General features: G+C 34.2%; 1 protein-coding gene across 1 annotated transcript; it reads right to left on the bottom strand.

Annotated features, from left to right (window-relative positions):
• Positions 1-6,290: 6,290 nt before the first annotated feature.
• Positions 6,291-23,161, bottom strand: VN2R593 (vomeronasal 2 receptor 593). The gene is given in 5 exon segments (NM_001099535.1): positions 6,291-7,234; positions 15,139-15,262; positions 17,187-17,414; positions 21,028-21,819; positions 22,880-23,161. Coding segments are annotated over 5 exon segments (2,343 nt in total). The 5' UTR covers positions 23,135-23,161.
• Between the last annotated feature and the right edge of the window lie 21 nt (positions 23,162-23,182).

The following is a 23,182-nucleotide window of genomic DNA, read 5'->3' on the forward strand; positions in this document are numbered from 1 at the left end:
TATTTTTTTTTCATTAGGTCCCTGGATATCCTTGATCTTTTGTTCTTCCAAATGAACTTTGTTATGGTTTTTTCTAAATCAGTAAACAAAGTTTTGGAAGTTCCATGGGTATGGCACTAAATAGATAGATGAGTTTGGGTAGGATGGTCATTTTTATTATATTGGCTTGTCCTACCCATGAGCAGTTAATGTTCTTCCAATTGTTCAAGTCTAGTTTTAGTTGTGTGGAAAGTGTTTTGTAGTTGTGTTCATATAGTTCCTGTGTTTGTTTTGGGAGATAGATTCCTAAGTATTTTATTTTGTCTAAGGTAATTTTGAATAGGATTTCTCTTTCTAGTTCTTGCTGCTGAGCTGTGTTGGAATTATATAGAAATGCTGATGACTTATGTGGGTTTATTTTGTATCCTGTAACTTTGCTAAAGTTGTTGATTATTTCGATTAGCTTTTTGGTTGAATTTCTAGGATTCTTTAAGTAGACCATCATGTCATCTACAAAGAGTGATAATTTGGTCTCCTCCTTGCCTATTTTGATGCCTTCAATTTCTTTTTCTTCTCTAATTGCTACTTCTAGTGTTTCTAGTACAATGTCAAATAATAGAGGTGATAATGGGCATGTTGTTTCACTCCTGATCTTATTGGGAATACATCTAGTTTATCCCCATTGCAGATGATATTAGCTGATGGTTTTAGATATATACTGTTTAATACTTTTAGGAAAGACCCTTCTATTCCTATGCTTTTTAGTGTTTTTAGTAGGAATGGGTGCTGTATTTTATCAAAGGCTTTCTCTGCATCTATTGAGATAATCATGTGGTTCTTGTTGGTTTGCTTGTTGATGTGGTCAATTATGTGGATATTTTCCCTAATATTGAACCAGCCCTGCATCCCTGGTATAAATCCTACTTGATCATGGTGGATGACCCTTCTGATCACTTACTGGAGTCTTTTTTGCTAGTATCCTATTTAAGATTTTTGCATCTATATTCATTAGGGAGATTGGTCTATAATTTTCTTTCTCTGGTTTTAGCCTGCTGTAACCTTGAAATTTCTTAGACTTGTGAATGTTGGAAAGTTCACCATTGGAAAGTTTCATACTTGGAAAAAATTTCCTACTGATAGTAAGAACTCTATTGGAATGTGAACCTCCTTGGCATGGGAGGATCCTTCTCCTCTCTACTTGGGACTGCTTTAGGACAGAAATCTTTTGCTGAACAATGGAAAGGGCTTTGAGCTATGCTTAAGCATAGAACAGGAAGTTCTTTGAGTCATGAGTCATGATTGATTTTAGAATTGATACAATAGAGATACTTGGAATGACAGAACCAGGTCTTGGAACTTACAATCTCCACCCTACTCAGCCTAACAGGATTTAGGAAGGGCTGCAGCATAGATCAAAATTTAATTATTTGAGAATATGAACTTCAACAGACATGTGCAAAGGGGGGCAGGCCTCTGGGCGGTCCTGGGTTAAGCTAGAGCCACCATTGGCACAGGGGAGACATCGACAGTGATTGGTACATGTGAGAACTGAGGGGAGGGGACTTAGATGGTTTCCTTAAAGATAGCAGGGTCTGAGGACAGGGTGTTTTGCTCTGAGCGAGGTGGCTCTGAAGGAAGACTGAGGAGGTTGCTCTGTGGGAGAACCAGGAGGGAAGGCTGGCTCTGAAGGAGGAGAATTCTCTGGAACATTTCTTGAAAGGAGGCTCTCTTGAAGGTGGAGCCTGAGGTTGGCATGAGAAGCCTTACCTAGAGAGATCTTGGGTGAGTGATAAAACCAACTGACTGATTTATTCATTCTTAATCCTTTCTTCCTTTCTCTCTTTTTCTATTGATTAATCAGTGTATTATAAATTAAATTTCTCTATAAAACCCAGTTGGCTTGGGCATATTCATAAATTGGGAATATATTCCCTGGCGACCATCTTATATTTATATAAACCCAAGACACAGTAGAAAACATATTTCTGTGGTCATAATTGATATATTCCCTTGCTCACAAACATTTTAATTATCACAGTTTATGGTTCCCACTATCTTATCTACAACTATTTAACACTCAAAGCTATTTTAAATCTAACACTGCCTGGCTTTGAAATTAGTACCATGTTTGTGTCATAAAAGGACTTTGGCACAACTCCCTCTTTGCTTATTATGTCAAATAGTTTGTATAGTATTGGAGTTAGCTGTTCTTTGAATGTTTGATAGAATTCACTGGTGAATCCTTCAGGCCCTGGGGATTTTTTCTTAGGAAGTTCTTTGATGGCCTGTTGGATTTCTTTTTCTGATATGGGATTATTTAAGAAATCTATTTCTTTTTCTGTTAGGCTAGGCAATTTATATTTTTGTAAACATTCATCCATATCACCTAGGTTGGTATATTTATTGCCATATAGTTGGGCAAAGTAGTTTTTAATGATTGCCTTAATTTCCTCTTCATTGGAGGTGAGATCCCCCTTTTCATCCTTGATGCTGTTAATTTGCCTTTCTTCTTTCCTTTTTTAAATTAGATTGACTAGTACTTTGTCTATTTTGTCTGTTTTTTCAAAGTACCAGCTTCTAGTCTTGTTTATTAGCTCAATAGTTCTGTCACTTTCGATTTTATTAATTTCTACCTTAATTTCTAGGATCTCTAGTTTGGTTTTCTTCTGGGGGTTTTTAATTTGTTGGTTCTCAAGTTTTTTGATTTGCATTTCCAACTCATTGATCTCTGTCCTCCCTAATTTGTTAATATATGCACTCAGGGATATGAATTTACCTCTGATTACTGCTTTGGCTGCACCCCGTAAGGTTTGAAAGGATGTCTCGCCATTGTCATTTTCCTCAATGAAATAATTAATTGTTTCTATGATTTCTTCTCTAACTAACCGATTTTGGAGTATCATATTATTTAATTTCCAATTAATTATTGATTTGGCTCTCCATGTACCCTTTCCAATCAATATTTTTATTGCTTTATGATCTGAAAAGGTTGCATTTATTATTTCTGCTTTTCTGCATTTGAGTGCCATGTTTCTGTGACCTAGTATATGATCTATTTTTGTGAATGTGCCATGTGCTGCTGAGAAGAATGTGTATTCCTTTTTGTCCCTATTTATTTTTCTCCATATGTCTATTAACTCTAATTTTTCTAAGATTTCATTCACCTCTTTTACCTCTTTCTTGTTTATTTTTTGGTTTGATTTATCTAAGTTTGATTGTGGTTGGTTCAAGTCTCCCACTAATATGGTTTTACTGTCTATTTCCTCCTTCAATTTTCCTAGTTTCTCTATTAAAAATTTGGATGCTATACCATTTGGTGCATACATGCTGATTAGTGATATTTCCTCATAGTCGATAGTCCCTTTTAACAGAATGTATTTACCTTCCCTATCCCTTTTGATCAAGTCTATTTTTGCTTTGGCTTTGTCAGATATTATGATTGCAACTCCTGCCTTCTTTCTATCAGTTGAGGCCCAAAAGGTTTTACTCCAACCTTTAAGTCTAACCTTGTGAGTGTCAATCTGCCTCATATATGTTTCTTGAAGACACCAAATTGTAGGGTTTGGGGTTCTAATCCAATCTGCTATTTGTCTAAGTTTTATGGGTGAGTTCATCCCATTCACGTTCAAAGTTATGATTGTCATTTCTGGATTCGCTGGCATTTTGATATCTTCCCCTAGTTCTGACCTTCTTTAGCTATCTCCTTTTGAACCAGTTATTTACTTTAGGTCAGTCTCCCTAGTCCCCTTCCTTGATATGCTTCCCTTTCTAGCCCCTCCCTTTTTATGCTGCCTTCACCTCCCCGCTATTCTTCCCTCTCTTTTTATACTCCCTCCACCCTCCCCCTCCTTAATTTTCCTTTCTTTCTTGCCCTATTGGATAATACTTGGAAATCTTCTATTTTATTAAATGGCCATACTTTTTCCTGCAAGAATATAGTAAATTTTTCTGGGTAGTTGATTCTTGGTTGTAGAACCAGTTCCTTTGTTTTATCTGGAATATTATATTCTGTGCCTTCCAGTCTTTCAGTATGTATGCAACCAGGTTTGGTGTAATTTGGTGTAAAACCAACCAGGTTTGGCTCCATGATATCTAAATTGTTTCTTTTTAGCAACTTGCAATATCTTTTCCTTTGTTTGGAAGTTCTTGAACTTGGCTATAATGTTCCTGGGAGTTGTCAATTGGGGATGTAAAGCAGGAGATGATCTGTGGATTCTTTCAACTTCTACTTTACCATCCTGTTCAAGAATATTACAGAAATATTCTTAGGTAATTTCTTCTAGAATGATGTTTTCTTTTGTCATGATTTTTAGGTAGTCCAGTAATTCTTAAATTGTTTCTCCTGGATCTATTTTCCAGGTTTGTTGTTTTATCAATGAGGTGTTTCATATTTTCCTCAATTTTGTCATTCTTTCTATTTTTTATATAGATTCTTATTGCCTTGTGAAGTAATTTGATTCCAATTGTTTGATTCTAATTTTTAAAGACTGAATATCATCTCTGACTTTTCAAACCTCCTTTTCCTTTTGATATATTTCTCTTTGTAGGTCATTTTCCTTAATTTTGATTTCTTTACCTCATTTTCAAGCTGGTCAATTCTGAGTTTAGAACACTGTTTTCTTGTTTTAGTTCATGTGCTTCTGTTTCCAGGTAACCTATTTTGCCTTTTAAGTTCTTTCCCCAATTTTCTTCAACCTCTCTTAATTGTTTTTTGAATTGTGTTTTGAGTTCTTCCAGAACCTGAATCTAATTTGCTGGAGTTCCTGAGTATTTGCTTGATGTTCCTTGGGTTTCCTCTCTTCCATTTCTTCTTTGTTCATTACCTGAAGAGAAGCTATTGATTGTAATTTCTTTTTTTTCTTTTTCTGTTTACTCATAGTTTTTCTCTCTCCCCTCTTTCTTATTGGCTGAATTCTTGGTCCTTTGTTTACTTGCTGGATCTTTGAATTTGAACTTTTTTACCTTGAAGAGGCTTCTTCTCTGCTGTGCTGATTAAGTGTATTAGGCTAATGGAGCTGAAAGTTGTATTAATATTCCCTGAGGCCATATTTTCCTTAGCTGCCAGAAGAGGCTGAAGCTGAAAGTGAATGTGTGGAGTCTGAAGGTAGTTACCTTGTCCTAGTCTCTACTCCTTTCTGCCTGTTGCATCACTGCCCCCTTCCTGATCAGAGCCCTGAACCTCCTGTGGTGTTACCAAGGCACTCTGTTGTGTTTGTAGCCTTTGCCCTTGGATCCCAGTCAGCCAGATTCCTATAGTGGGTCTCAGTTCAGTAAGTGGAAGAGGGGTATTGGATCTTTCCCTTATACCAGAGAATTAAAATTTATCTGTGTACCTTTCATGTTGAATCAAGCAAGCCTGGTTCTCTGTCCACTCTGCACCCTTGTTCCACTGGTTTTCTGCTAGTGCCAAGGGACTGAGCTCCTCTGACCCTGGAGGCTTTTTCTTTGGACTATTGATGAGCTGGATTAAGCCAGTTCAGTTGAATTGCAGAGCAGAATTGCCCTGAGGCCAAAACTTCCAGAGGCAGAGGCCTAAGATGGAAGTGTGGTGACTGAAGTTTTCAACCAGCCTGCTATTTTCTCTGCTTTTATCCTCCAGCTGCCTCATTGTCAGTTGTGGTAAGAGCCCTGAGCTTTGTGTAGTTGGGGGTATAGCAAGGCACTCCATCCTGGTTGGAGCCCAAGCTCTGACATCCAATCAACTATCTAAATGTCAGCATAGTAGGTGAGGGAAGGGACCTCAGACTTTCTGTCTTTTCCTTAAACATGGGAATTCAACAATTCTAAGTTGAATTGAGGAAGAGGGTCCCCCAACTCTGTCTTACTGTTGGATTTGTTTTTTTGTCCCCCTTAAAGTGCTTTGCTTTTGATTGGTCTGGGAAGGTTTTCACAAAGGAATCAACTTTTGCTGCTTCTCAGCCACCATCTTGATTCTGCCTCTCTAGTTTATTTTTTAGAGAATTAATTATATTGTTAGGAGACATGAAAAAATGCCTTAGAACTGATTCCTTCCCCTAGGATTAGATTTAAGATTTACCATTTCCTGAGTGTTCCCCAAAACTGATATTAGTTTAGCAAAAAGGGGTGCAAATTGGTGTTTAATTCTCAAAGGATGGAAAATGTAAAAGTGGCTATCAAAAATAATAGTTTGGAAATCAGCAGTAACTGGGTAAAAGGTATAGGTAACGATGGAGGAAAGGGTGTAATAATAAAGAGCTTGCTTCAGATGAGGGGACAAGGAGTTCCATGTGTAAACAAATATCCTACATCAAATGTGATTTTAGTCATTTTTCAGGCAGTTCATTACATTGCTAGGAGGCAGGAGAAAATGTCTTAGAGTGATTCCTTCTCCTGGAATAGGATTTAAGATTTACCACTTCCTGAGTGTTCCATTGTGGCCTGAGAAGAATCACATAGCACTTGGGAATGAAGATACAGCCCAGTAAACCAGCACTAGAGCTCAGGATGGAGAAGACTTCCACAGCCACCATAGATTTCCCTTTGGTGCTCTGGTACGTGGGTAGAAAAGAGACCCAGACACTGCAGAACACAAGCATGCTGAAGGTGATGAACTTGGTTTCATTGAAGGTATCAGGGAGATTTCTGGCCAAAAAAGCCACAATGAAGCTTGCCAGGGCCAAGAATCCCATGTAGCCCAGGACAAGGTAGAAGGCAATGAGAGAGCCCTCATTGCACTTGAGGATCATGTGTCCAGGTTCTGAGTGTAGGTCTATATCTGGGAATGGGGGAGAAACCAAGAGCCAGATACCACAGAGAATGCCTTGAATCAGGGAGCAGACAAGAATAATAGAAATGGGGGCTCTGGAGCCCACCCACTTTCTACTCCTACTCCCTGGTCTTGTGGCTTTGAAGGCTAGAACTACTGTGACTGTTTTGGCCAAAATGGAGGACACAGCCATTGTGAATGTGATTCCAAATATTGTCTGTTGAAGGAGACATGTGGCTGAGGTAGGCTTACCCATGAAGAGTAAAGAAGACATGAAACACTGACTTAGGGAGAAGAGCAAGACGTAGCTGAGATTTCTATTATTGGCTTTCACTATGGGGGTGTCTTGATGCTTCACAAAGAGGCCAAGGATAAGAAATGTCAGAATACAGAAGATCAGAGCTGTGCAGGCCAGAGTCATGCCCATGGGGTTCTCATAGGCCAAAAAGGTCACCACCTTGGGGAGGCAGCAATTTCTCTCCTTGTTTGGATATTCATCTTCAGGACACATGATGCACTGATCCATATCTAAGGGGAACAAAAAGAGTTCTCAGTATTACAAATTACAAATTACAAATTTATAATCACTGCACAGGGAAATAGAATTGTTTAAGCAGGATTTCTTTGCTATAAAGGGACTTTAGTAGTCTTCTCCAATTCAGAAAAGTGTCACCTGTACCTCTAATACATTTGCACAATGATTTCAAACACTTAGGTTCTTCCAAGTCTCATAGATCTGAGTTTTTAAAAGTCTTCACACACATAAATAGTTCATGTCTGTGAACACAATGATGCTCTTTAAAATAAGAACATACATATATGTGTACATTATATAAAAATAAGATTATATATGCATAGACATTTATGAATAACAACCTTTCCCTTCAAGATATTACAGTCAAATGAAAGATAACAAATAAAAATGATCTGAAAGGCAGAGTTTGATGTAGCAGAAAAATAAAAGGCAGAAGATATCCTCCTTGGTGGTTAGGTGTCATGAGTGGATACAATAGATAAAGTCATTTCTACTCTCAATGGTTTTAGACAGCTGCCTTGGAAACCCTGAAAAAACTCCTAATGCAGTTTAACCCACAATAAAATATAGTTGGGAACTACTTAAAAATAAATAAAAGCACAATGCAACATAGATAACATGAATTTATAATTTTCTAAATTAATATGCAACCCAAAGCATCTTTTTCTGTTTCATTTTGATTTCACTGATCTAAAATATAGCAAACTTAAACAGCAGTACTATCTGATGAATGAAGAGTAAAGAAGGCTAATTCCTTATTCCTAAGTGCTTTCTTAGCACTTCTTCCCTACCTAGACCTCACACTCAGAGATGTAAAACAGAATTCATAGACTCATACTTTGGTACTTCTCACCATATTGATAGGTGCTTTACGTCTCTGAAAGCGAATCCCACTCCTTTCACTGAGTTCACTCCATCTTTTAAAGTATTTATTTAATGTTGTTTCCTCTTTTGCAGCCCCAGAAAGTAGTGATGATTTATTTCATAGGTGCTACATTTAATCCCAAAACAAGTCCAGAATGAAAGTGAATGACACCCAAAGTTCAATTAAGTGGAAATTATATTACAAGGTTACCCATCTTTGTCAAGGAGGTGTCAAATGGTACTGAATGCTTTATCAGATGGTATCAGCACAATCCTTAGTCCTTCCAAATGTTCTTTTATTGTATTGCATTGATCAGAGTAGTCAAGTTTCAACACTTAGTTATCATTACAGCGTTGCTGTTACTATGCTTCACAACCAACTCTCCATTATTTTCACTTTAATTTTTATCAGTTCATATAAATTTTGTTGTGTTTTTTCCTAAAACCAAACTCCTCCCATTTCTTATAATACAATATTACTTCATCACTGTCATATGTCACATCTTGTTCAATTATTCCTCACTTATTCAGGATCCCCTCAATTTCCAAATCTTTGTGGTCACAAAAAGAGGTGGTATACATATTTTTGTACAAAGAAGTCCTTTTCTTTTCCTCTTATTCCTTTGGAATATAGATTTAGTAGTGGTGGTGTTGGGCCAAAGGGAATATCCCATTTTATGTTCAGTTATGCATACTTCCATATTATCCTCTTGAATGAGCCCATTCGGTATTGCCTCAAAATTTATTAGTTTACCTATTTTCCATAATTCTTCCCAAAGTTTGTTATTTCTGAAGGTTTAACCAAGTTAGTGCTTCAGAATTCTTTCAATTTGAATTTCTCTAATCAATAATAATTTACATATTCAATTTCATTCATATCATGATATTTTATATGACAAAAATGAATGTTTTTGATATTCTGACAACTGCATATACATAAACTAGTAAATATTTGCTTGTTTGGGAAAATTAACTCAATTTCTATCTATTTGAGAAATGATGAATTTTTCAGAAATTCCTAATATTTTTTATATTACTCCATTGTCAATGATGCATCTTAGCACAGAGGAGCTTCCCTGATTATTCCTAATTAAAAGGCCTATTTTTTGCTTTCTCTTTATCTGAAATTATGATTACTGTTCCTGTCTCTTAAAATTCAAGGGAATATATTCTCTTCTCTTCTTCTTCTCCCCAAAGACTTTATTTTAACTATATCTATGTCTTTCTGTTTGAAGTATGTCTCTTATAAACAACATATAGCTGGATTCTGGTTTCTAATTTATTAGGCTACCACTTCTGTTTTATGTGTGAGTTCATCCCAATAACACTCATACTCATGATTACTCTTTCATTTTTATCCCATTTTCTTCTATCTCTCTCTCTCTCTTTATCCTTTGCCCTTTCAAATGTATTTTGCTGTCAACCACGGCCTCTACATCTGTCCTCTATTTTGCCATTTCCCCTTCTTTGCCTCATTTCCTTCCCTTCCTTTAGGGAAGACAAATTATATAAACAACTCTCCTCCTTGAACAGATTCTAATAAAAATGATATTCAATCACGGGACACTTTCACTGATTCCAGTCCTATTTTCCACAACTTTGTAAAGCCCTTCCTCATAAATCCCTTTTAGGCAAGATGTTTCCCAATTCAATCGCTTTTCCCTTCTTTCAGTACATCTTTCTTTCTCATCCCTTCATTACAAAATCATTCCAACATAATCTACTCACAGTCATGCCATCTCTTTAAGTAGACATCTGTTAACTTCCTAAAGATGATAAAGTTCTTAGTAAAAAGTATATAGCATCCTCACATTTAACAATGTAAATATTTGAACTTTCATTAGTCCCTTATAATTGCTCCTTCGTGTTCACCTTTTTATGCATCTCTTGAGTCTTGAGTTTGAATGTTGAATTTCCTATTTGGGTCTAGTCTTTTCTTCAGAAATCCTTGAAGTCCATTATTTCATGAAATATCCATTTTTCCTTTGTAGAATTATATTGAGTATTGCTGAGTTTTGTCTTATTGGCTGTAATCCTAGCTAATTGATTTCTGGAATATCTTATTCTTTACCCTCCACTCCTTTAATTTGGAAGCTTTTAAATCTTGTGTGATCCTGACTGTAACTATCTGATATTTGAATTGTTTCTTTTAAAATCATGACTTTCTGTATTAGAAATGACACTAAGTATGAGTTCCAAGTCAGCAGAAAGTAAGGGCTTCAGAAAATGGGTTAAATAATTTGCCCAGAGCCATACAGCTGATTGAGGCCCCATAAAAAATGCAGCTTTTGGGGGCAGCTGGGTAGCTCAGTGGATTGAGAGCTAGCCCTAGAGACGGGAGGTCCTAGGTTCAAATCTGGCTTCAGACACTTCCCAGCTGTGTGACCCTGGGCAAGTCACTTGACCCCCATTGCCTAGCCCTTACCACTCTTCTGCCTTGGAGCCAATACACAGTATTGACTCCAAGATGGAAGGTAAGGGTTTAAAAAAAATGCAGCTTTTCCATCTCTGGGTCTGACTTTCTATCCACTGAACTACTTTGTTGTCCTTGAATTATTTCTTCCTGAAAATGTGTCCTGAGAACTGGGGAATTTGAGTACAACATTGCTGGGAGTTTTTATTTTGCAATTTTGTTCAGGAGTTGTTTCAAGGATTCATTCAAATTCTCTTTTGACCTCTGAATCACAAATACAGGGATAGTTTTCCTGGTATTTTTTTCAAATCTCATGTCCAGGCTCTTTTAAAAAGTTAGACAGGTCAAGGTGGAGGCTTAGAAACAGCAAAAATAAAAAATCAATTTCTCTGTGAATATCTTTCTACATTAATAAGAAACAAAGCAATTCAAGGAGGAATAGAAAAGCAAATCAAACAAAAAACAAACAAACAAAAATTTATCTCTGGAAGAGATAAAAATAACTAAAAAAGATGGGTTGTTGCTTCTAATCCTCAATTTTATCTCAGTTCCTAAATTCATCACACTATATTTTTGAGTTGACAGACCATATAAATGAATTTTGCTTTCCAATTCCCCATCATCACTCCCACATCAACCCCTAGCAAGAGATGTTGAGGTATAGGAAACTAAAAGTTTCTTTACTTGGGGTGGCAACATCCTTACTTTGGTATAGTAATGGTTATTAAAAGAAATAAAAGAGAGGAAACTCTGGTAGGAAATCAACATGACTGTGAGTACATGTAGAGGTTGGAGACCTGGTGGCTGCACTCATAGGTCTGAAGGAAAAGGAAAAGGCATACAGTTTGGTCCTGTTCTGTTCTCCCCATATCCCACATAAAAATGATTTAAAGATAAATTAAGGCTGGTGAGAAATAAGTTTGCAAAATATGAGAGGAGGCCAAATCTGGTTTGAGGTCTAATCCTTAGAGTTTTCCTAAAGTAATGGGAAAATATCAGAAAGTAAGTGATACTAGAAAATAAGGAGAAGAACTTGAATGAATTAAAGATGTCAGGAGTAAGAAAACTTAAGTCAAACTACCTGAGCATAAGCAAAAACTTCAACAGGAAACCAGAAGAGGAAATGACCTTAAGAAGAGTTAAATGAGTTCCACATTGATGAATATATGTTTTTTTTAATTAATTTATTTGATGTTTCAAAAGAGATAAGACACCCAGAATTCCTAAGAGGTCATGTGAATAGCCAAAAGAAAGATGTTTCTAAAACAAAAGAGAAACAAGAAACATGAAAGCAGAATTTATGTTCTTAATAACATAACTTATTGGCTGCATTAAAAATGATTTCACAATGACTTATTTTGCCAGAGAAAATTATGAGAAAAACTGATCAGACATATAAATTCAGAAAAGTAAGAATATTTTGAAGAAATAATAATAATTTTCACAAGAAGCAAATTCTGTATACAAAGAAATCATATTGGTTTTAAACCTACAACTTTTGGTCTCCCAGAATAATATAACAAATGAAAAAGCAAATTAAATAATACAAATGATCATTCATCAATATTATTCAGCATGTCAGAACTCAGAAAATAAATTTGAAAATCCATATAATCCACTGATCACATTAAAGAAAAACCAAACTAAACCAAAAATACATTGTATCTTGTAAACTTGAAGAGAAATAGTTGTTAAAATTCTTATGACAAATAGCAAATATGGAAGAGAATAATCATTATAATGTCAGGTAGTAAAAGATAAAGCCTATAAGAAGAGATTCAGGAAAATGGTTTTCAGAAAATAATTCTTCTATACATATATCTTCTGAATAAGTGATTCACAAAAAAAGAGCAGGGAGACAAGAACTGCAAGGAAATAACTCAGCAATGTTTTAAAAGAAGAAACTAAGGAGAGAGACATTCATGATTTTAATTTCCTAAAAAGCATAAAGACCAAAAAAAGGAATAAAGAAAAATTTGATGAATTAGTAAATTAAAATTTAGAATAGAAAGAAAACTGAATTCAAGAAATGAGTAAAGAAATTATTCATAATGGAAAAGAGACTAAATTGACAAAAGTTAAAAAAATAATATGTTTGAAGGGTAAAAAAGTAAGGAGAATTTTACTTAAATATTTCACTGAATAAGAACAATAAAGATGGAAATATGCAATCATCTAGATAAATGTTAAAACCAAAAATGAATTAGCAAATGAAACAAAAAAATTATGGGAAGAGTGACAAAATAGTTGGGGAATCTTGAAAGTGAAGGAAGGGAAGCCAATGAATGTGAATTAGTTTTACTTAACTCATTTAAGCAAAAATAAATAAAAGATCAAAGTAATATCAATAGATAGATTTTAAAAATAGTACTAAAAACAAATGGATCAAAACTTGAATATGAAGTCTATCTATATTATAATTTCTATGTATGACCTGTAAGATGACATATTAGAAAATAACTTATTTAAAATAACCACTGATCAAGATGAAATATATGGGGAAAGAATTCCAGAAATTACATGAAGATAATTATTAAACACTTTTCCACACAAATAAAGTCAGATTAAAATAATTAGAGGAATATTAATTGTTCGTGGGTGGGCAGAGCCAATATAATTAAAATGACAACCTACTTATTCAATTCCATCCTAATTAAATAAAAATAAATAATAATTTTGAAGTAGAAAATAATAACCAAACAAATGGTAAAGAATATCAAAGTAATTAATGAAAATGTAAAGGAAGAAGATCTAGCAATATTGGATGTTGAACAATAGTATAAAAGTAGTAATTATCAAAACTATCTGTTGCTGGCTAGGAAATTGAAAAATGGATAAGTGGAACTGAACAGATATAGAAGAAAAAGTTGTAAATGATTAGAATAACCCTGTGTTTGACAAAAAACAAGATCCAAGTTTTTGGAATAAAAATGCGCTATTTGGTAAAAATTGTTAAGAATACTAGAAAACATTCCAGTTGAGACTATATTAAATCATCCAGCAATATAAAATCAAATGGATATATGACATAGGCATAGAATATGAAACATATGACCAAAGAGAATTATGGATAAGAGAAAAATTGTGGAAAACAAGAGAGAGAAAGTATTTTGAAATGTAAAATTGATTATTTTAAATATATTAAATGTTTAAAAATTGTATAAATAAAGGTAATGAAAGAGTAGAAGTAGAAGAGTAGACAGAAAACAAGTTGGAAATATGTATAGATAGTTTTTAAAAAAGAAGTCTCATATCTAAAATATATTAATAAATAAGACAGATTTATATATACACATATCTTTTTTTTGTCAAATAATGCCTTCTCTAATGGATGGGGAGAAGTGAGGGAGGGAGTTAATTCAGTATTTTAATGTGACAAATTAATAAATATATTTTAAGTATTATTACATATTTAAGTGAGAGAAATTTTATATATTATATTTATCATATTATCTTATAAAATATAATATATAATCATATCATATCAAATAATATATAATTGATCCTATTGCATTATATCTCATCATTTACATTCTATATTATTTCACATCATATAACATATATTCTATTTTATGAAAAAATATTATTAAATCAACGCTATTATTTGGATTTTTAAAAGAAGAAATGGCATTTTTGGTGGGAGAAAACAACCTCTCAAACTGTTTCCTACAAGAAAAACATCTAATAAACAAACTAATATACACATTAAAAATGAATATCTAAAGGAAGTCATTATGCATCAGACAAGTTAAATTATAGTTGCTATAATTTTTTTAAAATAATAGGAAAAATCTATATCAAAGGTGATGAGCAAAGAAGTTACATTAACCCCAAAAGAACCATGGTTATCACAACAATATGAGTATTCTGTCTGTATCAAATTTTTTGCTTCTAAATTAATGAATGAAAAGATACTGAATTCAAAGAAGAAACAAAAGGTGATATAATTATAGATGGGAACTTCATTAGTCTTCTTTCAGGTTTGACACTAATCTAAAAGAATAAAGAGCAAAATAAATAATGGATTGAACAAATTATTCAAAAACCTTGAAGAAAAAGACAAATCTTTTCCATATCATTCAGTCAAAACATGCCCATTTTCCAAAATCACCTGGAACTTAAAAAGAAAAGTGACCATGTTTTAGGGCCAAAATTTTTTTGAGTAACTGTAAATATCAAATATTAAAAGACATCCACATCCTTCTTTATGGCAGAGGTAGAAATACCAAAGATATAAAATTTCAATATAACATTACTAATTTTAAATATTTTTTATATATTGATTGATTTTGATTATTTTTTCTCTATTCCTTGTTTTCTCATTTTATTCCTTTAAAAATTTGTTCTTATTTTATGGTATGATTCTCTGGGAGTTACAGATCCACCTTTTTCTAACTCTCAGGTCCCATTGTGTTGTTGACACTGGACATGCTATATTCTTGGCTTGTTTTTCCAATCTCTAGCATTTTGCCACTGGTATTTGCCACCTATGTTCAAGTTGAGTTGCTTCCACAGAATCTATACGACCTTAGGAATCTTTTCCAATTCTGTTTCTTCCCTCTCTACATTATTCTTTTCATAAAATGGTGGAAAGAAGTGAGTCTCTCTGCAAGTACTTACCAATCTGATTGGAAATCTGTCCCTCTGGGCAGAGGATACAGTCAAAGCAGCAGATGGGCTCTCCTTCACGGGCAGATTTCTGATATCCAGGGCCACAACTCTCACTGCACACTGATTGGGGAGTCTGAAGAAGGAAATTCTTTTCAGTGGCTTATAATTCAAATTGTCTAGAAGGTGACAAGTAGTTTGGGAAATGGAGATATTCTAAACCTATACATTTTGTCAAATTTCAAGAGGAGTAATTCATGGACCAAATTTCAAAGGATTCAATGAATGAATCTCTAAACATTTCATAATTACTTAATGAGTAACAGAAAATGTCTTAAGTTTTGGAAAACAGTGAGTGAATGAAATGCTATTCTACCTTGAAAAATACCCAACAAATCAATTGAAAACAATAATTTTGAAATAATTTTAAATTAAGATTCCATACATGTATGCACACATGCATACAATATGTATATTTGTATACACATCTGTGTAATCTAAGTATGTAAAGGCCATGCTTTTTTTCTTGTTAAAGACTTATCATAGCATAGTTCCTGCCAGGTACATCAAAACAGAGGATTTACTGAAAGTGACTCCTGTGAAAAGAATCATATGTTAACTACTAACTAGAGTGGCATCTTTAGTCAAGTATTAAATTGGCTAATTCCACAAATGTTCCCTTAAACAAGGCACATTTTAGCTTTCTTCTGTGTAGCATTTTAAAGTTTGCAGAATGTTTTTTTTGAAATATTTGTTTATTTGACCTTCCCAACCAACATGAGAGGTAGTAATTCTTCTCATTTCATAGATTATGGAACTGACAAAGTATAAGAGGCAACAAAGTTCAAGAGACTCATCCAGAAATCACACAACTGTTAAATATCTGAAGCATTATTTCTACAAAAATATTCATAGTAACTTAATTAAAACCCTCGCCTTCCATCTTAGAATCAATACATTTATTAGTCCCAAGGCAGAAGAGCAGTAAAAGCTAGACATTGGCATGTAAGTTGCTAGATAATGGTAAGTAAGTTGTCTGATTCCAAATTTGAACCCTGGAGTTCCCATTCTCAAACCTTGCTATCTATTCAATGAGCCACCTAGCTGACCCCAATAGAAACTCTTTTTGGGTGCTAAAGAATCAGAAATTGAATGGATATCCAGCAATTGGGCAATGGTCAAACAAGTTGTGCAATATTATTACAATGGAATACTATTGTGCAATAAGAAAGGATGAGCACAATTATTTCAGAAAATGTTGGAAAGACTGACTTGAACTGATCCAAAGTGAAGTGAGCAGAACCAGAAGAACATTTTACACAGTAATAACAATATTATATTGTGAATAACTGTGAGTGATCTAGTTATTCTCAGCAATACAATGATCCTATATAGTCTTAGAGACAAATGATAAGACATGCCATCTGCCTCCAGAGAAAGAACCAATGGAGTAGAAAGGCAGACTTCAGCATATTAGATTTCACTTCATTTTCTTTTCTTTAGTTTGACATCTCTTCCAGAAAATGACCAATATAGAAAAAAGTTTTACTTTATTACACATGCAAAAATCAATATCATATATCTCAGGGAGGGGACAGGGATGAAGGGGTGAAAGTTAAGAAAAACACTCATCTCCCCTGGTAAGTTCCTACCAATGGGTTTTAAGACAAAGATTGCATTTTGATTCATTTCTCACAAAAAAAAATAAAATAACGAAACATAATCCTACTTAAAGCAAATCTGTTGTGGGGTACATAATACTTCAAATAAAAAAGTACATGGCAAGCAATTACTATTCAATAAACAAATAAGCAACCTCCAAGGATCTGTTTCTCTGATAGTATGTAAATGAATTTAGGATACTAAATATCACTTCCCTCCACAGAAACTTAATTTATGGATTTTTCCCCTTTGTAAGCTCACATTTCTTGAGAAAAGAGAATACTTTTGGTAAGAATTGGAATACTCATTAAAATATTCCTAGGAGGAAATAAAACTCCTATAAATAGACTCTTCATGCCTATGACCCATGAATAACCACCATGTGAATTACTACTAACCTTTTTATAATATTCATTCCACATTATGACATTCTCATGGATAGAAAAATCTTCACCAAGAGGAGCTTGAGGAATAAACTCTCCCACCTTCACCATGTGTTGTGTACCATTAAGGAAGTCCACAAAATTGTTAATATCATACTTTGCCTCAGAGAGCTTTTTGTCATTTATGAATATTTGTTCACCAGCACTGTTGTTGAACTGGATGTCCCTAAGAAGAGAATTCAACTAAATGGAAAGAGAACATATAAGTGACACTTCAATGAAGGTACACTCAAAGTATTTTGAACTAAGACTATCTTTTCCTCCGATTCAGCTACATATTGGATAATAATAATTGGCACCTCGGTCTTATCAGCCCTCTAATGATATGATTTTCTCTCTGATATATTTCAAATAGACAGTATCTGTGTCCCCTGGGATACTCTCTCCCTTCTTGATATTTAGGACATTAACCTTTCTTTCTACTTCTTGTACTCTTCTGATTGCTCTCCTTATATGATTCATTAACTGTGTGACACTCACTAACCATGGGCATTCCATATTGATTTGATCTAAGATATCTTGTTTCCTCTCTCTCTATTCTCCCTCTTGGTAATCTCAACATGTCTCAGAGCATCATCATCATTAGTATGAACATGACACATGTGTGCTTACGTCCAACATTTTTGTTGATTTCCCTGTTTCAATTTCTTCTATCTCTAGTGTCTCCTACAAAATCAATTTTCCTGAAACACACATTTGACCATATCAAACCTTTTAAAAAACATCTCCAGCAGTTCTCCATTACCTCTAAGTAAAATAGCAATGATTGTTTACCTTTCACAAACCAGTCTCAAATTTTACATCTCATTGTGCATTACTCCTACTCTCACTTTTTGCAATTCTGACAAACTTCCCTTTCTGTTCTTTCCATAAGATACTCTGCTTCTAACCTATTTGTCTTTGCCTTGACCATCCCATAACACCATGAATGTATGTTTCTTCTCTCCTTTGCACCCAAAACTCCCTCTTCTATTTCAAGATATAATTCCAACTCCATGTTTACATGAAATATTTTTCTTAATACTCTGAACTGTTAGTGAAATCATTCCTAAGTTCTGTGATTTTTACTGCTTTGTGTTTCTTTGTACTTCTTTATATTTCTCAAGTATATACATATATCAGTGCTTTAGTGTTTTAAAAGCAATATCTGTATGTGTGTGTGCATGTGTTATCTGGTTTGTTTTTGCCTTGTAAGTTAGGTGCTATGATTTTATTTATTTTACAAATGAGGAAACTGAGGATGAAAGACATCAGATGATTTGCCCATAGCACTAGTGCCATGAAGTCAGGAATCCCTGAGTGCATTGCATATCCTATGTCAGGCTTTTATTAGCTATGTGACTCTCCCCCCACCCTCTTTCTACCTCTCCGACTTTCTTAATTTGCCATTTTTGCCTTTAACTCTGTGTGTGTATGATTTTGTATGTTTTATTAATAAAAATACTTGTACTCACATATATTTAAAAAACGTATATGTGTGTTTGTATTATGCTCAATACGTCAGGATAAAGGTATTCTTCCAATTTGGAATAATTTTTATACTTCCTCCTTATTATCATGAAATTTTTCAGACGATGGGTAATCCTGACTCGTTCCTTGGTACTTCATATTAGATACTTCACAATTTTTTAAGGAAGTGATTTTTGGACTTTTAATTTCTACACTTTTTACCTAAAAGACATAGGCAATTTCTGTTTCTTATTGAAGCATGGTGTCCATTATGTTTTATTTATATTTAAACATAAGTACAAACATTCGAGATATGTACACAGATTTATTAATATATACAAATACATATAACTACATATATGTATTTGTGTGTTATATGAACACAGGTATGTTTGCAAATGTTCCTAGAATAGAAGTCACTTTAGTTTCAAATTGGATTTCTTAGCCTTTCTTTGGGGCAACTAGGTGGAACACTGAATAGAGTTCCAGGTGAGAGAGACCTGGGTTCAAATGTGGCTTTACACATTTAATAGTTGTGTAACCCAGGTAATGTCACTTAACCCCATTTTCCAATGTTTCTTCATCTGTATAATGAAGGAAATGGCAAAGAACTACATTATCTTAGTCATGAAAATTCCAGATGATTTCACAAAGCCAGACTTGACTAAACAATAACAATGACATTTCCTCACTCTGATTTGAGCCTCAGAATGTGGGTGAAGTAGATTTATGGGAGTGGTATGATTTGCTTCTTGTTCCTAAGATGGAAGACCTTTTCAGTTTAGACATGGGACTTATGATTCACTTTAACAATAAACTTTAAAATCACTACCTAGATAATAATCTCAAATAGAATGGTCTATATTTTAAATATCTATTTTTTAAAATTTTATGACAAAGAAGAATAGTATTTGCCCTTCTCATACTGATTCATCTCTCTTATTCTCTTCAGAAAGCAGCACAGCTATACATTATCTTTTTCAGCTTAACTTTCTGAATACATTGTCTTCATAACCAGATTTTAAAGTATGTAACATAGGAATTCCTATCCATGTTTTTCAGGTAAGATAATTGGTGATAGAAATTTCTGAGTAAATAACACTAATGATGAAAATGATGATAAGGCCAAAAACAACAAAACAGTAAATTTCAAAAATTTGAGCAATTTTCCCCAGAGATTTATAAAACTTGAGAGTTAGTAGGGACCACAAAGGGTATCAAGAACAACCACAAATGAAAATAATGCTCACTATAAAATATTTAAAAAATAATTGCTCAGTTTCTACTTGAAGACCTCTAAGGAAAGAAATCCATCATCTTTAGAGGAAGCCCATTTTATTTCTGTCCATATCTAATTTTTAAAAGTTCTTCCTGCTACTATTATTTTTCATTCTTTCATCTATTTATTATTTTATACTCTTCATATCAAGCTTAATTTGTCCTTTCAACTTCCAACATGGCCCATAGTATTTCCATCTAGGTTCAATTAGAACAATTCTAATTCTTCCTTAACATTATAATTGTTCAAATAATTGAAAAGCTACCAGGCACCTACCCCTGTGTCCTTTTATTCTCCTCTCCAAAGTAAAAGTCCAGTCCATTAATATGACCCTCATAAGTCATGAAATCAACAGCATTCATTACTGTGGTTACACTCCTTTGGATACCTATTTATCTCTTTCATTATGCTTCCCAGAACCAAACATAATATACACTACTCTTAGTCTACTGACTGTACAGAAATAGATAGAAGACCAGATTGGGCCCTTGGGTGCATGTTAATCTCTACTTACCCTATATCTTATCAAAGTCTGTTAATTATCTTAATCCCATCAGCTAAATGTATCAATAGTGTCAGAAAATTCTAGTGTTCAGGATCTTTTTGTGCCAAGGATCTCTTTGATAGTCTGGTGAAACCTGTGGGTCCCTTCTCAGTGTGGTTGTGGTACATATTATGGATGAAGGATTTGTTTTGAGTCTTCTCATGTTGATGACTACCAATTTTGGATAAAGCAGATGAGCCTGGGTTGGAACACAGGAGAGTACTCCTCTTTAAACACTCAGCTTTCTTGGCAGTCCCTTTGATCTATCTAGGCATGGAAATTATAGTTGAATTTTCCTTAAACTCCTGTTTCTTTAGGGCAAAAGTCCTCTGTAAGAACCTCAGCTGATATCAATACAGTAGAAGAACATAGGCCTGATCTCTAGGGGGAAATAGTTGAAAAGACTCTCAGTTGAGTGAGTCACTAACTCTCTGATTCCAAGAATAAGAAACTTTTTTTGTAATTCATGAATCATGTATAGATTTGAAGATGAGGATTTTCTGCATTGATAAATGGAAACTTACCTTCCAGGGATACATAACAAGACTGTCTTCATCTCTAAGTTCTGATTTAGTTAAGAGTAATTGATGTAGAGCCCAGGCCACCGCATGAACAGCATTGTAGATGTTGTAACTCTGACTAGACATCGACATGTCAAAATACCACAAAGGCAGCATGTCTAGTGAAGCATTTGGTGCACAATCTCGCTTTGGCTCCTTAAATTCACTTGGACAATTAAAAGCTGACTTCCAAAATTTTTTAAGGAAAATATTTTCTGGGTATTTGGCTGGTTTAACTGTTCTTAGAAAAGTTTTGAAATTTGGAATCTCTTTTGTCTGACCTGAAAATATCAGAACTCTATTGAAACTACTGAATTTATTATAATGAGGTCTTATGGTTATGTCCCAATGAGAGGTGGTAATCCACAGTTTTTTAAGTATTAGGTAAGTCATTTGTGCATATTGCAGAGTCCTTAGTGAATTAGTATTGCCATAAATAACAATAACATTGGCAGAAGATTTATCAATTCTTGGCATGATTTTATAATAGGAAGAAAAAGGGAATTTCTCAGTACTAGGAATCTTCTCTGTAAAGGTTACACAGACACCTTTCCTGGCCATCTCTTCTCTTATATTCCAGAGGAATGTTTCTCCCCTCGTATTGTCTGAGATAACCAGTCCCACCCATGTCCAGTTGAAATGCACCATTAATCGTACCATTCCCAAGGTAAGATTGGACTCCTTGGGTGCCAGTTGATAAATACTTGGAAATTGGGCCTTGTCACTCAAGATGGGATCATATGGTCCATAGCTGATCTGAAGAGGAAAGAAAAAGGATTCCTATTGAGACTGAAGTTTGGATCAGAGGAAATCATAAAATAGAACATCTTTACATTTTTTTCAGTTTACATAATCCAAGCAGCATTCCTAGAATTTCAACTCTCCCTCTTTTCTTCCTGTCATTATCTCCCTCTTCACTTTTAAAGGCTTAGCTTATCTCTGAGGAAGGAATTGACATCTGTGACCAGGTGCCACTTTCTACAAGAAAACCTACCCTCATGTGCCCAACCACTGGAGTGTTTTCTTTCCTTAATCCATAGGCTTTTTTGAGACAACTTTTTTAAAGATCTCACATTTGCTTCAGTTTCACCTAACATTCTCTAATTCTTTTGTATCTTAGATGATGTAATTTTTTTGGAATTTAAGATGTTTTTTTAACATAATGTCTCCACCCCCCCCATATGCCTACTCCATTATGAAGTACTATATATTCCTTGTGAAAATAATTTTATAATTGATTTTGGTAGAATTTTACATTGGTGTTTGCTAAAGTTCTGTTAAATTACACTGAATTATATTGTTATGTTTATATTGATGAATAAATTTATATTTATATAATTCATATAGCTATATACACATACACACAAATTTAATAAATTGTAATAGAACATAATTGTAATATATAAAATATACCTTAATCAAATTAAGTAAAAATCAATGAACATTTATATAACTGCTTTCACATTGAATACATTGTACTCAATAATGGATAAAAATATGTAAATGTATACTTCAATGTAATTCATTGTCATGCAAAGTAATTAAATGTAATTATTACATGTAATGTAGTGATAGGCCAATTCATATTTAGATAGGTAGATAGTAAGAGAGACGGATAGAGCAAAAGAGCAATTGTGATCATGTATTTCAATTTCACCTCTATGTCTTCCTTGTTCTCTACACAAGCTTGTAGAATTAAAGCAGAAGGCTGAATTCCCTAATGTTTGCAGTGTCACATATCCAGTTTGATGAAGGCTATCCCTTCAATTCTTTTGCATATTCCTAACATTTGGACAGTGTTGATCATGGTTCTTACCTGTGGGTATTTGAACAACTCAAGAAGGGTAGCCATTTGGACTGACAATTCAGAAGTGGCTCCTCCAATGATAGCCACAGACTTGCCCTGCTTCTGACAGTGATAATTTGGAACAGGCAGTCCCTGTCCTGACAGCCACATTAAGGAGCTCTCCAAGGTGCTGACATCACTTGGGTAGGTGTTATAGATGTGGAATCCTAGGGTAACATTGGGTAACAAATCGGGGTCCTTGTTGATTTCTTCTATAGCAAACATTAAGGCCAGGACATGACTGAAGTGTTTTTCTTGAAACCTCAATTGAGA

Source organism: Monodelphis domestica, chromosome 4 (assembly GCF_027887165.1).
Source record: "Monodelphis domestica isolate mMonDom1 chromosome 4, mMonDom1.pri, whole genome shotgun sequence".
NCBI classification, from domain to species: Eukaryota; Metazoa; Chordata; class Mammalia; order Didelphimorphia; family Didelphidae; genus Monodelphis; species Monodelphis domestica.